Source organism: Salvelinus fontinalis, chromosome 38 (assembly GCF_029448725.1).
Source record: "Salvelinus fontinalis isolate EN_2023a chromosome 38, ASM2944872v1, whole genome shotgun sequence".
Lineage (NCBI taxonomy): Eukaryota > Metazoa > Chordata > Actinopteri > Salmoniformes > Salmonidae > Salvelinus > Salvelinus fontinalis.
The window spans coordinates 3,565,006-3,588,986 of record NC_074702.1 but is presented as its reverse complement, the minus strand read 5'-3'; the positions used below and the strand labels follow the sequence as shown (position 1 = coordinate 3,588,986).

Sequence of the window (23,981 nt, the reverse complement as noted above, 5' to 3'; positions counted from 1 at the left end):
TAAAACAGACCATGTATTCACCCTGCACACCCTAACAAACAAACAAACAAAACAAAACAGGCAAAGTCTTCTCATGCTTTGTTGATTTCAAAAAAGCTTTTGACTCAGTTTGGGATTAGGTTCTGCTATACAAATTGATGGAAATTGGTGTTGGGGGAAAAACATATGACATTATAAAATCCATGTACACGGTTCAAATTGGCAAAACACACACACTTCTTTCCACAGGGCTGGGGGTGAGACAGGGATGCATCTCAAGCCCCACCCTCTTCAACATATATATCAATGAATTGGCGAGGGCTCTAGAGCAGTCTGCAGCACCCGGCCTCACCCTACTAGAATCTGAAGTCAAATGTCTACTGTTTGCTGATGATCTGGTGCTTCTGTCACCAACCAAGGAGGGCCTACAGCAGCACCTAGATCTTCTGCACAGATTCTTTCAGACCTAGGCCCTGACAGTAAATCTCAGTAAGACTAAAATAATGACCTCCCGGGTGGCGCAGTGGTCTAAGGCACTGCATCGCAGTGCTAGCTGTGCCACCAGAGATTCTGGGTTTGAGCCCAGCCTCTGTCGCAGCCGGCCGCAACCGGGAGGCCCATGGGGCGGCGCACAATTGGCCCAGCGTCGTCCGGGTTAGGGGAGGGTTTAGCCGGCAAGGATATCCTTGTCTCATCGCGCACTAGCGACTCCTGTGGCGGGCCGGGTGCAGTGCACGCTGACCAGGTCGCTAGGTGTACGGTGTTTCCTCCAACACATTGGTGCAGCTGGCTTCCGGGTTGGATGTGCATTGTGTCAAGAAGCAGTGCGGCTTGGTTGGGTTGTGTTTCGGGGGACGCATGGCTCTCGACCTTCGCCGAGTTCGTACGGGAGTTGCAGCGATGAGACAAGACTGTAACTACTACCAATTGGATACCACTAAATTGTTTACAGAGCCCCAGGACAGCAACACAATTAGACCCAACCAAATCATAAGAAAACAAAAATATACTTTTTTGATACATTGGAAAGAATTAACAAAAACAACAGAGCAAACTAGAATGTTACTTGGCCCGAAACAGAGAATACACAGTGGCAGAATACCTGACCACAGTAACTGACCCAAAATGTAGAAAATCTTTGACTATGTACAGAGGGGATATAGCCTTGCTATTGAGAAAGGCCGCCGTAGGCAGACCTGGATCTCAAGAGAAGACAGGCTATGTGCACACTGCCCACAAAATGAGGTGGAAACTGAGCTACACTTCCTAACCTCCTGCCCAGTGTATGACCATATTAGAGAGACATATTTCCCTCAGATTACACAAACCCGCAAAGAATTTGAAAACAAATCCTATTTTGATAAACTCCCATATCTACTGGGTGATATAACAGTGTGCCATCACAACAGCAGTATGTGTGACCTGTTGCCACAAGAAAAGGACAACCAGTGAAGAACAATCACCATTGTAAATACAACCCATATTTCTGTTAATTTATTTTCCCTTTTGTACTTGACATTTTTGCACATAATATGACATTTGCAATGTCTTTTATTATTTTGGGACTTTTGTGAGTGTAATGTTTACTGTTAATTTGTATTGTTTATTTCACTTGTTTATTATTTGGTTCTCTTGCTTTGACAATGTTAACATATGTTTCCCATGCCAATAAAGCCCTTACATTGAATTGAGAGAGAGAAAGCGATCTCTCCTCATGGGCACCTGAATACATTCCTGCCATTGTGTCTCAGGTTTCAGTGAGCCTGCAGGGTAGAATGGCCTCCTAACCTCCAGCTCTCCAGCCTAGTGTCTGGTCCCATTTGAGAATGGAACAGCAAACCACCCGGCTGCTCAGCACCTGTCAAGAGCCCTTATCTGTACTGTTCTATCAATCTAACGTAACCTAATAACTCTTTAGTGAAGTGGTCGGTGCAGACTTGTGTGTGTGTGAACATGTTTGCATGTATCCAGCAGCCCTGGCAGGAACAGATGCCAGACACTTTGTAAATCCTTTTAATCTGACTTGTATACACAGTCCCTCATTGGGCTTGGGGTCCCTCCCTCCCTTCCACTGTAGACTGGGCTTGGGGTCCCTCCATCCCTTCCACTGTAGACTGGGCTTGGGGTCCCTCCATCCCTTCCACTGTAGACTGGGCTTGGGGTCCATCCCTCCCTTCCACTGTAGACTGGGCTTGGGGTCCCTCCATCCCTTCCACTGTAGACTGGACCTGGGGTCCATCCCTCCCTTCCACTGTAGACTGGACCTGGGGTCCATCCCTCCCTTCCACTGTAGATTGGGCCTGGGGTCCATCCCTCCCTTCCACTGTAGACTGGGCCTGGGGTCCATCCCTCCCTTCCACTGTAGACTGGGCCTGGGGTCCCTCCCTCCCTCCCTTCCACTGTAGACTGGGCTTGGGGTCCCTCCCTCCATCCCTTCCACTGTAGACTGGGCCTGGGGTCCCTCCCTCCCTCCCTTCCACTGTAGACTGGGCCTGGGGTCCCTCCCTCCCTCCCTTCCACTGTAGACTGGGCTTGGGGTTCCTCCCTCCATCCCTTCCACTGTAGACTGGGCCTGGGGTCCATCCCTCCCTTCCACTGTAGACTGGGCTTGGGGTCCATCCCTCCCGTCCACTGTAGACTGGGCTTGGGGTCCCTCCCTCCCTTCCACTGTAGACTGGGCTTGGGGTCCCTCCATCCCTTCCACTGTAGACTGGGCTTGGGGTCCCTCCATCCCTTCCACTGTAGACTGGGCTTGGGGTGCCTCCCTCCATCCCTTCCACTGTAGACTGGGCTTGGGGTCCCTCCCTCCCTCCCTTCCACTGTAGACTGGGCTTGGGGTCCCTCCCTCCATCCCTTCCACTATAGACTGGGCCTGGGGTCCCTCCCTCCCTCCCTTCCACTATAGACTGGGCTTGGGGTCCCTCCCTCCCTCCCTTCCACTGTAGACTGGGCCTGGGGTCCCTCCCTCCCTCCCTTCCACTGTAGACTGGGCTTGGGGTCCCTCCCTCCCTCCCTTCCACTGTAGACTGGGCCTGGGGTCCCTCCATCCCTTCCACTGTAGACTGGGCTTGGGGTCCCTCCCTCCCTCCCTTCCACTGTAGACTGGGCCTGGGGTCCCTCCATCCCTTCCACTGTAGACTGGGCTTGGGGTCCCTCCCTCCCTCCCTTCCACTGTAGACTGGGCTTGGGGTCCCTCCCTCCCTCCCTTCCACTGTAGACTGGGCCTGGGGTCCCTCCCTCCCTCCCTTCCACTGTAGACTGGGCTTGGGGTCCCTCCCTCCCTCCCTTCCACTGTAGACTGGGCCTGGGGTCCCTCCATCCCTTCCACTGTAGACTGGGCTTGGGGTCCCTCCCTCCCTTCCACTGTAGACTGGGCTTGGGGTCCCTCCATCCCTTCCACTGTAGACTGGGCTTGGGGTCCCTCCCTCCCTTCCACTGTAGACTGCGATTGGGGTCCCTCCATCCCTTCCACTGTAGACTGGGCTTGGGGTCCCTCCCTCCCTTCCACTGTAGACTGGGCTTGGGGTCCCTCCCTCCCTTCCACTGTAGACTGGGCTTGGGGTCCCTCCCTCCCTTCCACTGTAGACTGGGCTTGGGGTCCCTCCCTCCCTTCCACTGTAGACTGGGCTTGGGGTCCCTCCATCCCTTCCACTGTAGACTGGGCTTGGGGTCCCTCCATCCCTTCCACTGTAGACTGGGACCAGAGACCAGGGCTGAGTTCCAAATGGCACCATATTCCCTAGATAAAGGACTAGTTTCACCAGGGCAAAGTAGGTAACTATATAGGGTGCCATTTGGGACCCAGACAAGTATTCTCTGCCTTACTGAAGAGACATTCCTCTGTCATTACTAAGCACAGTGTGAAGAGCTGTGGTACATCCAGGTAAACAAGTATCCCTCTATTTTGCCATAGTGTAATATTTTCTTCCCAAGCCAGAGCACCCTATAGGACAGTAAGCCACGTCCGAGCCAGAGCAGCCCATAGGACAGTAAGCCACGTCTGAGCCAGAGCAGCCCATAGGACAGTAAGCCACGTCTGAGCCAGAGCAGCCCATAGGACAGTAGGCCACGTCTGAGCCAGAGCAGCCCATAGGACAGTAGGCCACGTCTGAGCCAGAGCAGCTCATAGGACAGTAAGCCATGTCTGACCCCAAGCCAGAGCAGCCCATAGGACAGTAAGCCACGTCCGAGCCAGAGCAGCCCATAGGACAGTAGGCCACGTCCGAGCCAGAGCAGCCCATAGGACAGTAGGCCACGTCCGAGCCAGAGCAGCCCATAGGACAGTAGGCCACGTCCGAGCCAGAGCAGCCCATAGGACAGTAGGCCACGTCCGAGCCAGAGCAGCCCATAGGACAGTAGGCCACGTCCGAGCCAGAGCAGCCCAAACGTCTGACCTGACCTGGGTCCTACTCACCTACAGTAAACGTCTGACCTGCCCTGGGTCCTACTCACCTCCAGAAATACAATGAATGAAAGAATTCACAGATCTTGTCTGTTTGCGTATATGTGTGTGTGATTTAGAGTTATGTTTGTTTAGTGGTGTGTGTGTGTGATTTAGAGTTATAATGTTTGTTCAGTGAGAGCGAGAAGGTGTGGCGTGTCTTCCAGACTCTAATCTATTGCTGTGTTTTCTCACCCTTCCATAGGTTCATACTTTCCGAGGGCCTCACTGGTGCGAGTATTGTGCCAACTTCATGTGGGGCCTCATAGCCCAAGGGGTCCACTGCTCAGGTAACCTCCTCTTCCATTCAGACATCCCAACACTACTCACTGCTGACCTAGCTACCATCACTGACCTTTCATGGGTACTTCATCACATTAGAGCACCGTCCCAAATATCACCCTATTACCTATGTAGTCCACGTGTGTAGGGCTCATAGGGTTCTGAGCTAGAGTTTTACAGGGAATTGGATGCAATTTGGGATGAAAGCCTAAAGAAAATAACTCCAATCCCTGATCAGACCCTTGGGGTCCTGTTAACATCCCTGATCAGACCCCTGGGGTCCTGTTAACATCCCTGATCAGACCCTTGGAGTCCTGTTAACATCCCTGATCAGACCCTTGGAGTCCTGTTAACATCCCTGATCAGACCCTTGGAGTCCTGTTAACATCCCTGATCAGACCCTTGGAGTCCTGTTCACATCCCTGATCAGACCCCTGGGGTCCTGTTAACATCCCTGATCAGACCCCTGGAGTCCTGTTAACATCCCTGATCAGACCCCTGGGGTCCTGTTAACAACCCTGATCAGACCCTTGGGGTCCTGTTAACATCCCTGATCAGACCCTTGGGGTCCTGTTAACATCCCTGATCAGACCCTTGGGGTCCTGTTAACATCCCTGATCAGACCCCTGGGGTCCTGTTAACATCCCTGATCAGACCCCTGGAGTCCTGTTAACATTCCTGATCAGACCCCTGGGGTCCTGTTAACATCCCTGATCAGACCCCTGGAGTCCTGTTAATCCATTTCTGCCCAGAGGGATGTTAAGTCAACATGTTCAATAAATCATCCATGTAACCAGGTGTTGTCTCATTTTATCCCCCGTGTTTACCACAAATAAACAATATGACTTCCAAGTTTTGATTTATTTCAAGAATTCACGTTTGATCAAATATCAATCAAATTGGACAACTGATCGGACGTCTCTGTCCGGTTGGGTTTCATGTCATGTGACTAATGTCATGTGACTAATTGTAACACATGAGATATCAAACTTGAAATGCCTAATAATGTATTTATTTTTAAATGCTATGACAATAAATAGGGTATTACAATATTATGTTCAAGCCTGGATCATGTCATGGAATGTAGAGTCCAGGAAATGTGGTCTGTTCCATGTAAATCAATGGTTGGATGAGGCCTGTGAAATGTAGTAATTTAGCATTCCTCAGTGACACCTGGGACAAACCAGTTCCCCCGGCGACTATGGCTGTCAACTATTTATAAACAAGACAGACGCTCACAGAGAGCGTAGAAGGTGCATCAACGGGACACACCCAGTCAAGCAAGGACATCCAAATACTGTATCCACAAAACTGCAACAAGGCTGGCTGTGCTGTCAAATCTAATTTTATTGGTCACATACACATGGTTAGCAGATGTTATTGCGAGTGTAGCGAAATGCTTGTGCTTCTAGTTCCGACAGTGCAGTAATATCTAACAAGTAATCTAACAATTCCACAACAACTACCTAATACACACAAATCTAAGTAAAAAAAGTGAATAAGAATATATACATATAAATATATGGATGAGCAATGACAGAGCGGCATGGGCAAGATGCAATAGATGGTATAAAATACAGTATATACATATGAGATGAGTAATGCAAGATATGTAAACATTATTAAAGTGGCATTCTTAAAGTGACTAGTGATCCATTTATTAAAGTGGCCAATGATTGAGTCTGTATGTAGGCAGCAGCATCTGTGTTAGTGGCTGTTTTAGGTCTGATGGCCTTGAGATAGATGTTTTTCAGTCTCTCGGTCCCAGCTTCAATGCACCTGTACTGACCTCGCCTTCTGGATGGTAGCGGGGTGAACAGGCAGCGGCTCGGGTAGTTGTTGTCCTTGATTATCTTTTTGGGCTTCCTGTGACATCAGGTGCTGTAGGTGTCCTGGAGGGCAGGTAGTTTGCCCCCGGTGATGCGTTGTGCAGACCGCATCACCCTCTGGAGAGCCTTGCGGTTGAGGGCGGTGCAGTTGCTGTACCAGGCGGTGATACACCCCGACAGGATGCTCTCAATTGTGCATCTGTAAAAGTTTGTGAGGGTTTTAGGTGACAAGCCACATTTCTTCAGCCTCTTGAGGTTGAAGAGGCGCTGTTGCGCCTTCTTCACCACACTGTCTGTGTGGATGGACCATTTCAGTTTGTCTGTGATGTGTACACCGAGCAACGTAACGTTCCACCTTCTCCACTGCTGTCCCATTGATGTGGATAGGGGGGTACTCCCTCTGCTGTTTCCTGAAGTTCACGATCATCTCCTTTGTTTTGTTGATGTTGAGTGAGAGGTTGTTTTACTGACACCACACTATGAGTGCCCTCACTTCCTCCCTATGGGGGGTCTCGTCATCGTTGGTGATCAAGCCTACTATTGTTGTGTGGTCTGCAAACTTGATGATTGAGTTGGAGGTGTGCATGGCCATGCAGTCATGGGTGAACAGGGAGTACAGGAGGGGGCTGAGCACGCACGCAAGGTGGAGGTTATATGATCCTTGACTAGTCTCTCAAAGCACTTCATGATGACAGAAGTGAGTGCTACGGGGCGATAGTCATTTAGTTCAGTTACCTTTTGTCTTCTTGAGTACTGGAACAATGGTGGCCATCATGAAACATGTGGGGACAGGAGACTGGGATAGGGAGAGATGGAATATGTCCGTTAACATGCCAGCTGGTCTGCGCATGCTCTGAGGACGCGGCTAGGGATGCCGTCTGGGCCGGCAGACTTGCGAGGGTTAACACGTTTAAATGCCTTACTCCCATCGGCCACAGAGAAGGAGATCCCACAGTCCTTGGTAGCAGGCCGTGTCTGTGGCACTGTATTATCCTCAAAGCAGGCAAAGAAGGTGTTTTTGTTTTTCCTTTTGTAGTCCGTGGTTGTTTGTAGACCCTACCACATATATGTCGTGTCTTAGCCGTTGAATTGTGACTCCACTTTGTCTCTAATACTGACATTTTGCTCGTTTGATTACCTTGCGGAGGGAATAACTACACTGTTTGTATTTGGCCATATTCCCAGTCAGTTTTCCATGGTTAAATGTGGTGATTTGCACTTTCAGTTTGGTGCGAATGCCACCATCTATCCACAGTTTCTGGTTAGGGTAGGTTTTAATAGTCACAGTAGGTACAACATCTCCTACACACTTTCTTATAAACTCACTCACCGAATCAGCGTATACGTCGATATTACTCTCTGAGGCTACCCGGAACATGTCCCAGTCTGCGAGATCAAAACAATCCCGTCTGGTCTGGCCGTCTGGTCTGGCCGTGCCGTCTGATCGTCTGGTCTGGCCGTCTGATCGTGCCGTCTGGTCTGGCCGTGCTGTCTGATCGTGCCGTCTGGTCTGGCCGTGCCGTCTGATCGTGCCGTCTGGTCTGGCCGTGCCGTCTGATCGTCTGGTCTGGCCGTGCCGTGCCGTCTGATCGTGCCGTCTGGTCTGGCCGTGCCGTCTGATCGTGCCGTCTGGTCTGGCCGTGCCGTCTGATCGTGCCGTCTGGTCTGGCCGTGCCGTGCCGTCATGCTTTGTAATGGGGATCTTTTTTAAGGAGTGGTTTTAACCCGTTTCAGTGCTTCAGTACATTGGGAAAATATCACAATACTGTTCATATCATTCCAATTGTGAAGTTAAATCGAGTGAAAAGGGACACATGTACTGTAGCTGTCCTTGGAGCTTCCTGCCAGATAAAATTATGTAATATTTAGGGTTGCAAAGCTACCGGTAAGTTACCATATTGTCCATGAGTTTCTAGTAGATAGGCCATATGGTTGAAGAGAAAACGGCATAATAATGCAAAAAGCATTTAATCAACAATGACATTATTTTTTATGAACCGTGACACTCTAACTTTTGTCACAACTGCCACCAGTTTGGCACCAATTTTCTTTCTTTACTATTTTCTACACTGTAGAATAATAGTGAAGACATCAAAACGATGAAATAACACATATGGAATCATGTAGTAACCAAAAAAGTGCTAAACAAATCAGAAGGTATTTGAGGTTCTTCAAAGTAGGCACCCTTTGCCTTAATGGCAGCTTTGCACACACTTGGCATTCTTTCAACCAGCTTCATGAGGTAGTCACCTGGAATGCATTTCAATTAACAGGTGTGAATTTCTTTCCTTCTGAATGCATTTGAGCCAATCTGCTGTGTTGTGACAAGGTAGGGGTGGTATACAGAAGAGATCCCTATTTGGTAAAAGACCAAGTCCATATTATGGGAAGAACAGCTCAAATAAGCAGAGAAAAGACGGTCCATAATTAATTTTAGACATGAAGGTCAGTCAATCAGGAACATTTTAAGAACTTTGAAAGTTTCTTCAAGTGCAGTCACAAAAATCATCAAGCACTATGATGAAACTGGCTCTCATGAGGACCGCCACAGGAAAGGAAGACCCAGAGTTACCTCTGCTGCAGAGGATAAGTTCATTAGAGTTAACTGCACCTCAGATTGCAGCCCAAATAAATGCTTCACAGAGTTAAAGTTACAGAAACATCTCAACATCAACTGTTCAGAAGAGGCTGCGTGAATCAGGCTGAATTGCTGCAAATAATCCACTACTAAAGGACACCAATAAGATGAAGAGACTTGTTTGGGCCAAGAAACACAAGCAATGGACATTAGACCGGTGGAAATCTGTCCTTTGGTCTGACGTGTCCAAATTTGAGATTTTGTCTTTGTGAGATGCAGAGTAGGTGAATGGATGATCTCCGCGTGTGTGGTTCCCACAGTGAAGCATGGAGGAGGAGGTGTGATGGTGTGGGGTGTTTTGCTGGTGACACTGATTTATTTAGAATTCAAAGCACACTTAACCAGCATGGCTACCACAGCATTCTGCAGCGATACTCCATCTCATCTGGTTTGCGCTTAGTGGAACTATCATTTGTTTTTCAACAGGACAATGACCCAAAACACACCTACAGGCGGTGTAAGGGCTATTTGACCAAGAAGGAGAGTGATGGACTGGTGCATCAGATGACCTGGCCTCCACAATCACCCGACCTCAACCCAATTGAAATGGTTTGGAATGAGTTGGACTGCAGAGTGAAGGAAACAAGTGCTCAGCACATGTGGAAACTCCTTCAAGACTGTTGGAAAAGCATACCTCATGAAGCTGTTTGAGAGAATGCCAAGAGTGTTCAAAGCTGTCATCAAGGCAAAGGGTGGCAACTTTGAAGAATCTCAAATAAAATACAAAATATATTTTGATTTATTTAACACTTTTTTGGTTACTACATGGTTCCATATGTATTATTTCATAGTTTGATGTCTTCACTATTATTCTACAATGTAGAAAATAGTAAAAATATAAACCCTGTAATGAGTACAATGGGTGTGTCCAGACTTTTGACTGGTACTGTATGTCACACTGACACCCTAATATGGTACCAATGGTATTTACTAAGTTGCTGGTTTATATTTAGGGTCATGTTTTACAGTGTTGTCATTGTTTGCTTATTTTATATATTTTTACAGGTAATAAGGCCACACAGAGGGCCAGAGTTAATTACAGATACCTGTGATAATCTGAAATACCCAAAAAGCGCCACTAGATGTCTTGTGATAACTTAATGATTCCACTGATCAATAATGTTGTATCCTAGTGAACTTGTTGAAATGTTTGTTGGCTGAATAACAGATCAGACTGTATTTTTTTATTTGACGAGGCAAGCCAGTTTAGAACAATTTCTTATTTACAATGACTGCCTATTGGGGAACAGTGGATTAACTGCCTTGTTCAGGGGCAGAACGACACGTTTTTACCTTGTCGGCTCAAGGATTCGTTCCAGCAACCTATCGGTTACTGGCCCAACGCTCTAACCACTAGGCTACCTGCTGGTTACTGGCCCAACGCTCTAACCACTAGGCTACCTGCTGGTTACTGGCCCAACGCTCTAACCACTAGGCTACCTGCTGGTTACTGGCCCAACGCTCTAACCACTAGGCTACCTGCTAGTTACTGGCCCAACGCTCTAACCACTAGGCTAACTGCTGGTTACTGGCCCAACGCTCTAACCACTAGACTACCTGCTGGTTACTGGCCCAACGCTCTAACCACTAGGCTACCTGCTGGTTACTGGCCCAACGCTCTAACCACTAGACTACCTGCTGGTTACTGGCCCAACGCTCTAACCACTAGGCTACCTGCTGGTTACTGGCCCAACGCTCTAACCACTAGACTACCTGCTGGTTACTGGCCCAATGCTCTAACCACTAGGCTACCTGCAGCCCTATACTTCACTGGTGCAGTGAAGTATAGGGTTCATACACACAATAGAAATACATTACAGACATTTACAACTTAGCAAGACTATAGCACAATTGAGGCTAGTTGACAAGTAGGTTTGGAAAGTCCCTGAACTCTCTGCGATAGACACAGGGTTCTATTATGGCCTGGACACAATCCTGACATGGATGTGTTTTAGAGGAGGACTAACGTGGCTGTTTTTCTCTGTAGACAGATGGTTTGTTGTTCAGTTATTAGCCATGCTTATAAGCCCCAGGCAAACAGTGGTGTCATCAGACAGCCCTGTGCCCTATGGCAATCAGAAGACTTCTTTAATACTTCCAGTTGTATCTGAAGCAGTCCTTCTCTAACACACACAGATACACAACCTGATGACTGGCTTTCTATCCTCGTTGTCTCTCTTCCTCCCTGTCCCCATCTCTCTCTGTTCTCTCTCTCTTCCTCCCTGTCCCCATCTCGCTCTGTTCTCTCTCTCTCTCTTCCTCCCTATCCCCATCTCTCTCTGTTCTCTCTCTCTCTCTTCCTCCCTGTCCCCATCTCTCTCTGTTCTCTCTCTCTCTCTTCCTCCCTGTCCCCATCTCGCTCTGTTCTCTCTCTCTCTCTTCCTCCCTGTCCCCATCTCGCTCTGTTCTCTCTCTCTCTCTTCCTCCCTGTCCCATCTCGCTCTGTTCTCTCTCTCTCTCTTCCTCCCTGTCCCATCTCTCTCTGTTCTCTCTCTCTCTCTTCCTCCCTGTCCCCATCTCTCTCTGTTCTCTCTCTCTCTTCCTCCCTGTCCCCATCTCTCTCTGTTCTCTCTCTCTTCCTCCCTGTCCCCATCTCTCTCTGTTCTCTCTCTCTCTTCCTCCCTGTCCCCATCTCTCTCTGTTCTCTCTCTCTCTTCCTCCCTGTCCCCATCTCTCTCTGTTCTCTCTCTCTTCCTCCCTGTCCCCATCTCTCTCTGTTCTCTCTCTCTTCCTCCCTGTCCCCATCTCTCTCTGTTCTCTCTCTCTCTCTTCCTCCCTGTCCCCATCTCTCTCTGTTCTCTCTCTCTTCCTCCCTGTCCCCATCTCTCTCTGTTCTCTCTCTCTTCCTCCCTGTCCCCATCTCTCTCTGTTCTCTCTCTCTTCCTTCTTATCTGGCATGCTTAGCCTGTCCTCTTCCTCCCTATCCCATCTCCTTGTCTGTCTATCTCTCTTTATCCATCTTTATCTGTTTCTGTGTGACAGTCTCCCTCTGTTTTTCTCTGTTTTTAATCTGTCTGAGAATAAGGAACCCCAGTCAGCGGACCAGCAATAATGCTGGGTATTTCTTGGTAGTAAAAACGCCACGATCAGTGGTGAATGATTTAGCTGGATATTCTTATTGAGTCAGGGAGACTCCCAAGTACAGTATGTTTACAGGCAGAGAAACCTCAACCTAGGTTACATTCCTGTGGCATCTCCCAGAGAGGCAGCTTGTTCTCTTCGTCACGGTGTGTGTGCAGGCCAGACCGGGACAGTGATGCCACACAGAGAGGTAGTGCTCTGCTCTCTCACCCCCATCTGTCCAAGACCCTCTGCGTGACTAAAACCACAACACTGCCAAACAGCCAAGACGACACGCCCCTGGGGACAGATACGCTGTGACGTGGCCCACCATGGCATATTGAAGCAGCCTGGTCTTACCGTAGCTGGCTGGGCTTTCTCTCTGAGATTGGGGTTAATCAATGTACTACTTGTTATCTCTAACCCTTCTGTAATGTGTTACATGTTGTTTTAGAAGAAGTCGACCATAATCATGTCAGATTATAAGATTTGAATATATCCTTTCTGTATGGGTATGTATTTAACACTGACTACCTCTCTGACCTGTGGTTTCCAGACTGTGGGCTGAACGTACACAAGCAGTGTTCCAAGCTGGTGCCCAGCGACTGTCAGCCAGACCTGCGCAGGATTAAGAAGGTGTTCAGCTGTGACCTCACTACCCTGGTCAAGGCCCACAACACCACACGGCCCATGGTGGTGGACATGTGTATCAAGGAGATAGAACTACGAGGTACTGTTTAGAAGCCATTCAGTTTAGAATGTTTCTGTGACATTTAAGCCAGGTGCACCCTGCATGTTGTTCGCTAAACTGAAAGAATATTCCAATTTCAAGGTGAAAATGGATGTCTGTGATTTGGTCTCGTGTGGCTCAGTTGGTAGAGAATGGCGCTAGCAACGCCAGGGTTGTGGGTTCGATTCCCATGGGGACCAGTACTTTAATGTATGCACTCACAACTGTGAATTGCTCTGGATAAAAGCGTCTGCTAAATGACTAAAATGTATTGGCTCTCTTGGACCAGGGCTTAGGAGGCTCCTAAAGTAAGCGCTGTGTAAACCAATCTTTTAAATTAGCATCAAATTCAATCAATCAAATGTATTTATAAATCAATTTTTACATCAGCAGATGTCACAAAGAGCTTAGACAGAAACCCAGCCTTAAACCCCAAACAGCAATGCAGATGTAGAAGCACAGTGGCTAGGAAATAGTCCCTAAAAAGGCAGGAACCTAGGAAGTAACCTAGAGAGGAACCAGGCTCTGAGAGGTGGCCAGTCCTCTTTAGGCTGTTCCACATTGCTACATTTAGTGAAAGAAAATTGTCCATTTGAACTGTGTTGAACTACTCTCAAAAGGGTTATTTCAACTGGATGTGTTATTTCTAAAATATATGTAATACACTTAATCAAAATATGTAATTTCCCCAAAGTACTGTAATCTGCCTCAAGGCTCCATTGGTTGAAATAAAGGCCACCCTTGTTGAATAATTTTGTTGATCCAAAGAGCTTGTTGAGTTTATTTAGTAGAGACTGCATGGGGGTGAAAGAGGGTACAGGGAGTAGAGATAACCGACTCTCTGTGTTGCTGCTTGCAGGTCTGCAGTCTGAGGGCCTCTACAGAGTGTCTGGCTTCTCAGAGCACATTGAGGACGTGAGGCTCGCCTTTGACCGAGGTTTGTGTTAACTTAATTTCCTTTGCCTCAGTGCTTAGGTCTGGTTTAAGGTTATGAGACATGAAAGTCCATAGGTTCAAATGAAAAGCACAGGATAGCTGTATCAGACTGCCGGATGTCGTTATGTGAGGTGTAAAGGGCATATTTGTTGCATTGTGGTAATTGTAGTGAAAATACTGCAGTCTGGTCGGTACGTAATGTGTCTGGTCATCTCTGCAGATGGCGAGAAGGCAGACATCAGTGCCAATGTGTACAATGACGTCAACATCATCGCTGGAGCTCTGAAGCTCTATCTGAGAGACCTGCCCATTCCAGTCATCACATTCCACGTGTACTCCAGATTCATACAAGCTGCAAGTACGTACTCCCGTATTTATTCCCACAATTAGCTCAATGCACCTTGGGTCTCCAGCGCAATGACTGATGGCGTACTGAGCTAAAGGCTAGGCACTAGCTTGGGGAGCTAAGAAAAATCTTCAGGTCTTAGGCACGGTTATTTATCAGGTGAACGTAACTAACATTAGTACTTCCTCCTGGTAGAAATTCCCAACCCAGACACCAGACTGGAGGCTATCCACGAGGGGCTGCTGCAGCTCCCGCCAGCCCACTACGAGACCCTACGCTACCTGATGATGCATCTCAAGAAGTGATAACACACACACACACACACACACACACACACACACACACACACACACACACACACACACACACACACACACTGCATCTGATCTTCATGGGGTTGAATCAGTGATGTAGTCTTACAAATACACATATGTTGTTTCTCACCTTTCTGACTGATATAATAATCATCTTTCTCACAGGGTCACCATGTTTGAAAAGGACAATTTCATGAATTCTGAGAACCTGGGGATTGTGTTTGGTCCGACGTTAATGCAGCCGCCTGAACAGAACGCCCTGGCCACTCTGAACGACATGAGGCATCAGAAACTCATCATACAGCTCCTGATAGAGCATGAAGACGTCTTGTTTTGAAGGGCTGGAGCCCTGTCTGTTGCTGGGCAGGAAGGGCTGGAGCCCTGTCTGTTGCTGGGCAGGAAGGGCTGGAGCCCTGTCTGTTGCTGGGCAGGTAGGGCTGGAGCCCTGTCTGTTGCTGGGCAGGTAGGGCTGGAGCCCTGTCTGTTGCTGGGCAGGTAGGGCTGGAGCCCTGTCTGTTGCTGGGCAGGTAGGGCTGGAGCCCTGTCTGTTGCTGGGCAGGTAGGGCTGGAGCCCTGTCTGTTGCTGGGCAGGAAGGGCTGGAGCCCTGTCTGTTGCTGGGCAGGAAGGGCTGGAGCCCTGTCTGTTGCTGGGCAGGAAGGGCTGGAGCCCTGTCTGTTGCTGGGCAGGAAGGGCTGGAGCCCTGTCTGTTGCTGGGCAGGAAGGGCTGGAGCCCTGTCTGTTGCTGGGCAGGAATAGGATGGAGCCCTGTCTGTTGCTGGGCAGGAATAGGATGTTTGATTTACTCCATACCAGAGGAATCTCAAGCCATCATGTCTGTCATCATATGAAGTGGCAAAATTCCTAAATGTTTCTATTGTGGTCAGATTTGCGCTTCCATTGCTTCTCTCCCATAAGCATGACTGTATCAGTTGAAGTTGAGTCTGTGGTACGTCAGTCAGACATCATGTCTTGTTACAGTAAGGTCAAAGGTTGTCACATTCTGCCATATTCTCCTTAAGAGGAACAAGGTATTGGATACGTCCCAAATGGCACCCTATTTTCATTACTTCTGAACCGGCCCCATAGGGCTCTGGTTCACAGTAGTGTGCACTATATAGTGAGTAGGGTGCCATTTTAGAAAAAGCCATTGATTCCAGCATTTCCACACACCTTTCATGGCGTCAAGTAACCTAGCGGTTAGTGTTGGGCCAGTAAACGAAGGTCGCTGGTTTGAATACCCGAGCCGACAAGGTTAAAAATAAGTCAATGTGCCTTTGAGCAAGGCACTTAACCCTAATTTGCTCCAGGGTCGCTGTACTACCATGGCTGACCCTGTAAAACAACACATTTCACTGCCCCTTTTTCCGGTGTCTGTGACAATAAAAACACGTTTTCATAAATCTAGCATCATCACACTAACACATTCTTCCTGGTTGATGTCTGTCTGTATAGTGATTGTCTGCTCAAGTGTGTTCGTTGTGTGCTTATTGGTTAATGAGTCTCATGACTCAGAGACTATTGACTCAGTAACTGTGTGATCCTGTAGGGTGAGATATGGATGGATGGTCTATGTATGAAGCACTGTGCAGATCAATTTATTTTGTGAAGATTTTTTTTTGCAAAAGTTTTCAGCATCATGTGCTTTTTATCCCCTGAAGCTGATAGGTTGTCAAGGATCTGCGATATGTTCCATTGTCAAAATACAACAAAACCCTAAATGAATTGGTAAACAGAGCAGGTTAAACTTGTAGGGAAATGCTTAGAAACATATTTTGAGTGGCACTGTTGAAGTTCCATCTGCAACTGTTTGCTGGTACTAGAAAAATAGGCTGAGTTATAGTATATGGTTTGGGTGAAATGTGTCTGAGCCTAAATGTTTACAGAACTTTTGAATCAAACTTCCCATTCTTTTAAATTGACACATGGAATGGGTAAATTAATGAATATAATATATATATTAATATTCATACTTACCATGGGGAATACCATGGGGTAATATATATACATATACACACACTGAACAAAAATTTAAATGCAGCATACAACAATTTCAACAGAATTTACTGAGTTACAGTGCAAATAAGGAAATAAATGAATTAGGCCCTTATCTATGGATTTCATATGACTGGGCAGGGGCGCAACCATGGGTAGGCCTGGGAGGACATAGGCCCACCCACTTGGGAGCCAGGCCCAGCCAATCAGAATTCGTTTTTTCCCCCACAAAAGGGCTTTATTACAGACAGAAAGACTCCTCAGTTCCATCAGCTGTCCGGGTGGCTGGTCTCAGACGATTCCGCAGGTAAAGACGCCGGATGTGGAGGTCCTGGGCTGGCATGGTTACACGTGGTTGTGAGGCCGGTTGGACATACTGCCAAATTCTTTAAAATTATGCCGGCTTATGGTACATTCAATTCTCTGGTGGACATTCCTGCAGTCAGCTTGCCAATTGCACGCTCCCTCAAAACTTGAGACATCTGTGGCATTGTGTTGTGACAAAACGGCACATTTTAGAGTGAACTTTTATTGTCCCCAGCACAAGGTGCACCCGTGTAATGATCATGCTGTTTAACCAGCTTCTTGATATGCCACAACTGTCTGGTGGATGGATTATCCTGGCAAAGGAAAAATACTCACAGGGATGTAAATACATTTGTGCACAACATTTTAGAGAAATTAGCTTTTTGTGCAAATGGAACATTTCTGGGATCTTTTATTTCAACTCATGAAACATGGGACCAACACTTTACATGTTGCGTTTATATTTTTGTTCAGTAATAGCTACTCGTAGACTGCCAAACATCTAGTCTGGGTAAGGACTAGACCTCATAGTGTTCTGCCACTATTTGACACATACTAAAGTCAGGAAACATGAAGTCTAAATGTTCAGCCTATAAAACTGCCTGGAGCAGCTATAGGTGCTGTGGAACTCACCCACTCAAAACAACGTCATGGCGACAGAGTTTACACATTCTCTGTTTTCCGTTATTGATAATAATTGAAATCCTTTCTACGAATCCATTTTATTAAAAGTATTTTTGTGATGGGTGCAATTAAGATTGTAATTTATCAAATGCTGATTTATTAAAAGGATGTAAAATGACATTTTGCTCAATCTTTTATGTGTACGTTTAGGATAGGCTACAATTCAATTGCTCAAAGCAATGTCTGCGTCATGGTGCAATGCAATCACAACACACACGTACTCTACCACACCTTCAATAGGACAACGATGGCGCAATAGCGCTGGTGCTGAAGAGAGCAACAATGGTGGACGCCCTGTACCTGAGGGTACACACATGGAATGTGTCTCAAATGGCACCCTATTCCCTATATAGTGCACTACTTTTGAACAGGTTCCATAGGACTGTGGTCAACAGTAGTGCACTATGTAGGGAATAGGGTGCGAATTTGGGACTCAGACATGATTAGTCACCCTGTTTCTAAATGTAAGGGTGTGGAGGACTTTGCATGTATTGTTTCTTCTGTGTGTCTAGTTCTCAGATAATGTGTTACTCTGGCTGTCAGGTCAGGTGTTCTTCCTGCAGGCTTCCAGGGAGGTAACTTCTCTCCCTGTTTTACGTGCACCAATCAGGTGTGCATGGGTGGGGTTTTGTTTGTAGGCGATATAGACAGCTGTATTCCGATGCCTGTAACATTTGTTGCCTCTCAGCGACAGGGATTATATCAGAACTCGGTTATTTACAGTCGGGTAAATTCAAGCCTTGATTGGATGTTGTAAATTGAATCTTCCAAGTGGATGCAGCTGGAAAAAACTTGGAATCTACACTGTCTTAGAAGGTCTGTGTGCGGGTCATGTTGTCCTCAGCCGAGGACTGACCTCACGTTGAACCCCCTTGGAGATATTAGAAGAGACACCAGAGGGCTGAAAACATACAGGTGAGTTGGTGGCAGGTGTATGACATATTATCCATCATAGCTGATCACAAACGTATAGCATGTTTACATGACAGCTATATGAACATGATTTCCTATATTTTCTATTATTGACAGAATTTTTATGGTATGATTGATTCTTTTTTCTCAAAACCAGTTTGGCCATATTGACATACAGAACTGTATCTTGCAGGTGAAACGTGATCCTCCAGATATGGCAGCGCCTGTGAGATTCCCTTGGTGGAGAGCATTTGTGACAAGGAAGAGTATTCCAACAACCCAAGAATCTGGTGAGACCCAACCTTCTGAGGAGAAGATGTCTCCTATCTCCTCCAAATCTACACCGGACTCAAAGGGAAACGAAACATTTCCAGATGCAGAAACCTTTGACGATGCAGAGTTTGAGCCAATGTTCAATGAGAAAACTTGTAGACGGAATCTCAAAGTGTCACGTTCTGGACGTTTTAAGGAGAACAGAAGAGTACGGGGGACCATACCTGACAATAACAACTTCAGTGGAAGTGTTGCTGCGACTGCTGTTGCCAAGTAGTCCAGGCTATACCATTACCATTCTACCTGCCAGACTGCAACCTGTTATGGAGCATGGAGCAATGATGATGAAATTTGAATACATTTTGAGGCATTTTTTAAAGATATAACTTTCATAAATGTTCATCAATTGTGCCTATCACCAGGTATACACCTAATTCATAATATGTTTAGGCCAATGAAGGATGGATACGGAATAGTTATGAAGTATCAAATAATTGTAAAGAATGATTTCATAATCATTTTATAGTGAAATCGGGAAGTAGATCCGTCCGGGACACAAACCAGGGTCCGGTAACTGTCAAGCCATAGACCTTAATGCCAAGAGTTCTGGGTTAAGGTTACTATATATATATACCTTCCTTCAGGAGAGTGTCCCCACACTTCTCTATACCAAGTCTCTCTCATGTGTACACGCCTCTCCGATGGCCTCATAGGTACCATCCCACTTCACTAGGTGTGGGTTAAGGTCTCCTACAATATTGATTTTCAAGTATGTTTTCATATTTCATACACACACAGCCTAAAGCACATGGTATCTAATGTTACAAATATATCCAACCAGGGTAAATTACTGATTTTGTCATTTGTTTGAATTGCTTTTTGTGTGTTTGTTTTCTTGATATGAAGGACATGACGGACTTGAGGTGGTTTGATATGAAGGACAAGAAGTGGTTTGATATGAAGGACAAGAGGTGGTTTGATATGAAGGACTATAGGTGGTTTGATATGAAGGACAAGAGGTGGTTTGATATGAAGGACAAGAGGTGGTTTGATATGAAGGACAAGAGGTGGTTTGATATGAAGGACAAGAGGTGGTTTGATATGAAGGACAAGAGGTGGTTTGATATGAAGGACAAGAGGTGGTTTGATATGAAGGACAAGAGGTGGTTTGATATGAAGGACAAGAGGTGGTTTGATATGAAGGACAAGAGGTGGTTTGATATGAAGGACAAGAGGTGGTTTGATATGAAGGACAAGAGGTGGTTTGATATGAAGGACAAGAAGTGGTTTGATATGAAGGACTATAGGTGGTTTGATATGAAGGACAAGAAGTGGTTTGATATGAAGGACAAGAGGTGGTTTGATATGAAGGACAAGAGGTGGTTTGATATGAAGGACAAGAGGTGGTTTGATATGAAGGACAAGAGGTGGTTTGATATGAAGGACAAGAGGTGGTTTGATATGAAGGACAAGAGGTGGTTTGATATGAAGGACAAGAGGTGGTTTGATATGAAGGACAAGAGGTGGTTTGATATGAAGGACAAGAGGTGGTTTGATATGAAGGACAAGAGGTGGTTTGATATGAAGGACAAGAGGTGGTTTGATATGAAGGACAAGAGGTGGTTTGATATGAAGGACTATAGGTGGTTTGATATGAAGGACTATAGGTGGTTTGATATGAAGGACTATAGGTGGTTTGATATGAAGGACTAGAGGTGGTTTGATATGAAGGACATGACGGACTTGAGATGGTTTGATATGAAGGACAAGAGGTGGTTTGATATGAAGGACAAGAGGTGGTTTGATATGAAGGACTAGAGGTGGTTTGATATGAAGGACTAGAGGTGGTTTGATATGAAGGACAAGAGGTGGTTTGATATGAAGGACAAGAGGTGGTTTGATATGAAGGACAAGAGGTAGTTTGATATGAAGGACAAGAGGTGGTTTGATATGAAGGACAAGAGGTGGTTTGATATGAAGGACAAGAGGTGGTTTGATATGAAGGACAAGAGGTGGTTTGATATGAAGGACAAGAGGTGGTTTGATATGAAGGACAAGAGGTAGTTTGATATGAAGGACAAGAGGTGGTTTGATATGAAGGACAAGAGGTAGTTTGATATGAAGGACAAGAGGTGGTTTGATATGAAGGACAAGAGGTAGTTTGATATGAAGGACATGACGGACTTGAGGTGGTTTGATATGAAGGACATGACGGACTTGAGGTGGTTTGATATGAAGGACTAGAGGTGGTTTGATATGAAGGACATGAAGGACAAGAGGTGGTTTGATATGAAGGACAAGAGGTGGTTTGATATGAAGGACAAGAGGTGGTTTGATATGAAGGACAAGAGGTGGTTTGATATGAAGGACATGACGGACTTGAGGTGGTTTGATATGAAGGACTAGAGGTGGTTTGATATGAAGGACATGAAGGACAAGAGGTGGTTTGATATGAAGGACAAGAGGTGGTTTGATATGAAGGACTAGAGGTGGTTTGATATGAAGGACATGAAGGACAAGAGGTGGTTTGATATGAAGGACAAGAGGTGGTTTGATATGAAGGACAAGAGGTGGTTTGATATGAAGGACAAGAGGTGGTTTGATATGAAGGACAAGAGGTGGTTTGATATGAAGGACAAGAGGTGGTTTGATATGAAGGACAAGAGGTAGTTTGATATGAAGGACAAGAGGTGGTTTGATATGAAGGACTTGAGGTGGTTTGATATGAAGGACATGAGGTGGTTTGATATGAAGGACTCACATACAACCAAACGTTATTTAGATCATGCTGGATTAATCTGATTCTGTTCATACTGTCCTAGGCTACCTATGTTCTAGTATGCATTAATGCAGTGGTTCCCAACCATTTTTTGGTTACTGTACCACCAACTGAATTTTGCTCTGCCTGGAGTACCCCTGAAGTAGACATGTGTATTTTACCAGTAGACCTATGGTCTCATGAGTCTTCTCAAGTACCCCTGTGGATAGACCAGGTACCCCCAGGGGTCCTAATACCACTGGTTGGGAACCACTGCAGTAATGAACTCTTACAGTGGATGTGAATGAAGGATATGCCAGCATGTACATTAGCTAGTGTTGAGGAGATTTTAAGATTAAATTTAGTTGTTTACATCACATAATATTTTAAATGTAAAAAGAACAAAACATCTGCATTTAGTATAGCAATGTACGTACACACACACTCACTCAGGAATTACATATGACGTTAATACACCTTTGTTACATATTTATTGTGGATAATATATTTACTATTTTGTCACGATCTCAAAATCTCTGTTTTGAATGGACTATGCCTACTGGCATCATTGTTTACAGTCTGCTAAAAGTTTACTTCAGAGATGTATATGAAGAAAAAACATCTACAATATTGTAAATAAATGTGTAAATATGTCATTTGGTTTACTTTGTTTTATTTTCACTTAACAATAACAGATATGGTGAAGAAAGCTAAATACATCTAAAAGTCTAAATACATCTTAATAAAATGTTATTGGTCGCATATACATATTTAGCAAATGTTATTGCGGGTATAGCGTAATGCTTATGTTCCTAGCTCCAACAGTGCAGTAATACCTAACAATACAAAACACACAAATCTAAAAAGTAAAATAATGTGATTAAGAAATATATACATGTTAGGATGGAAGTCTAGAAGTCTAAAAGTCTAAATACACATTAAAGTCTAAATACACCTAGTCTATATACATTTAGAATTTTCAAGATTCTGGTTTATTCTGGTTTCTAGAAGATCAATGGATGCATGACCTGGAACCACACAATAGATGTAGCCATTGTCATTGTTCTGTTGCTAGGCCTCTGGGTGTGGTGACATGTTTAGACAGCAGCTTCCCTGGGGCTGTTGGGGTTATTTTTAAATCATACATTCTTGCCTCTTAGAGCACCATTATTATAAACAGAATTACCTAGGCTTATTACAATCAATTATTGATAGATCCAAATGACCAGTTCCTCCTTACTGGATTAGAGGTAGCTACTGTAACTCATTATGGTTCATGTGAACGGCATGGTTGCTAATGTCAGTGCCAGGACATGATAATGGTTGCTAATGTCAGTGCCAGGACATGCTAATGGTTGCTAATGTCAGTGCCAGGACATGATGATGGTTGCTAATGTCAGTGCCAGGACATGATAATGGTTGCTAATGTCAGTGCCAGGACATGCTAATGGTTGCTAATGTCAGTGCCAGGACATGATGATGGTTGCTAATGTCAGTGCCAGGACATGATAATGGTTGCTAATGTCAGTGCCAGGACATGCTAATGGTTGCTAATGTCAGTGCCAGGACATGATGATGGTTGCTAATGTCAGTGCCAGGACATGATAATGGTTGCTAATGTCAGTGCCAGGACATGCTAATGGTTGCTAATGTCAGTGCCAGGACATGATGATGGTTGCTAATGACAGTGCCAGGACATGATAATGGTTGCTAATGACAGTGCCAGGACATGATCATGGTTGCTAATGTCAGTGCCAGGACATGATAATGGTTGCTAATGACAGTGCCAGGACATGATGATGGTTGCTAATGACAGTGCCAGGACATGATAATGGTTGCTAATGACAGTGCCAGGACATGATCATGGTTGCTAATGTCAGTGCCAGGACTTGATAATGGTTGCTATTGACAGTGCCAGGACATGATAATGCTTGCTAATGACAGTGCCAGGACATGATCATGGTTGCCAATGTCAGTGCCAGGACATGATAATGGTTGCTAATGACAGTGCCAGGACATGATAATGGTTGCTAATGACAGTGCCAGAACATGATAATGGTTGCTAATGACAGTGCCAGGACATGATAATGGTTGCTAATGTCAGTGCCAGGACTTGATAATGGTTGACTGACGACCTTAATTGAGTGAAATGTACAGTATAAAGGAATGATCTGGTTCATCCTTTTTCAACTCAGATTCACACAGAAGTACATACTGTATTCCCCGTTGCTCTATGTAATCTGCTTATTCACCCGTGTTACAGATGGTGTGAAATAGGGGGACAAATATTTGTGATGGAATGGCTTCTGTGAGCTTTTCACTTCAATTGTTCTCTCCAAGTAAGCAAGGGAGTTTTTCTACACTTTGGGTATTAGTATGAAAACAGAAGAAAGAGCGCCCTCTGCTGTTCATCCTGTACTCTACTATCAGTGCCTCTCCCTTATTAAGGCATTGTTGGCACAATTGCAACTTGGCCATGTTTGCGTTGGGGGGAAAATAA

At 45.7% G+C, this 23,981-nt stretch overlaps 2 protein-coding genes and 1 non-coding gene across 4 annotated transcripts; all 3 read left to right on the top strand.

Moving 5' to 3' along the window:
* The first annotated feature begins 4,604 nt into the window (after positions 1–4,604).
* Positions 4,605–17,656, top strand: LOC129837226 (beta-chimaerin-like). The gene is made up of 6 exons (XM_055903220.1): positions 4,605–4,710; positions 12,786–12,959; positions 13,819–13,896; positions 14,116–14,253; positions 14,437–14,542; positions 14,721–17,656. Exons 1-6 carry the CDS (start codon positions 4,674–4,676, stop codon positions 14,890–14,892), a joined length of 705 nt encoding a protein of 234 aa, XP_055759195.1. The 5' UTR covers positions 4,605–4,673; the 3' UTR covers positions 14,893–17,656.
* On the top strand, positions 13,085–13,159 carry trnaa-agc (transfer RNA alanine (anticodon AGC)). The gene has a single exon. It is a non-coding gene; the product is annotated as a tRNA-Ala (tRNA).
* A 96-nt stretch (positions 17,657–17,752) lies between the features above and the next one.
* Positions 17,753–22,137, top strand: LOC129837225 (uncharacterized). 2 transcript variants are annotated; one of them, XM_055903218.1, is made up of 2 exons: positions 17,753–18,453; positions 18,644–22,137. In XM_055903218.1, exon 2 carries the CDS (start codon positions 19,624–19,626, stop codon positions 20,434–20,436), a length of 813 nt encoding a protein of 270 aa, XP_055759193.1. In that variant the 5' UTR covers positions 17,753–18,453; positions 18,644–19,623; the 3' UTR covers positions 20,437–22,137. The 2 variants fall into 2 exon arrangements, with proteins under 2 accessions (XP_055759193.1, XP_055759194.1); XM_055903219.1 differs by having other exon boundaries at positions 17,753–20,342; positions 20,415–22,137.
* Positions 22,138–23,981: the final 1,844 nt, after the last annotated feature.

Bases quoted from the DNA above. Each gene is read 5' to 3' on its own strand.
- LOC129837226 (XM_055903220.1), top strand. From the start codon at position 4,674: ATGTGGGGCCTCATAGCCCAAGGGGTCCACTGCTCAG. The intron at 14,254-14,436 runs GTACGTACTCCC...TCCTCCTGGTAG, and splicing joins CAGATTCATACAAGCTGCAA to AAATTCCCAACCCAGACACC. The intron at 14,543-14,720 runs GTGATAACACAC...TCTTTCTCACAG, and splicing joins CTGATGATGCATCTCAAGAA to GGTCACCATGTTTGAAAAGG.
- LOC129837225 (XM_055903218.1), top strand. From the start codon at position 19,624: ATGAAGGACATGACGGACTTGAGGTGGTTTGATATGAAGGACAAGAAG.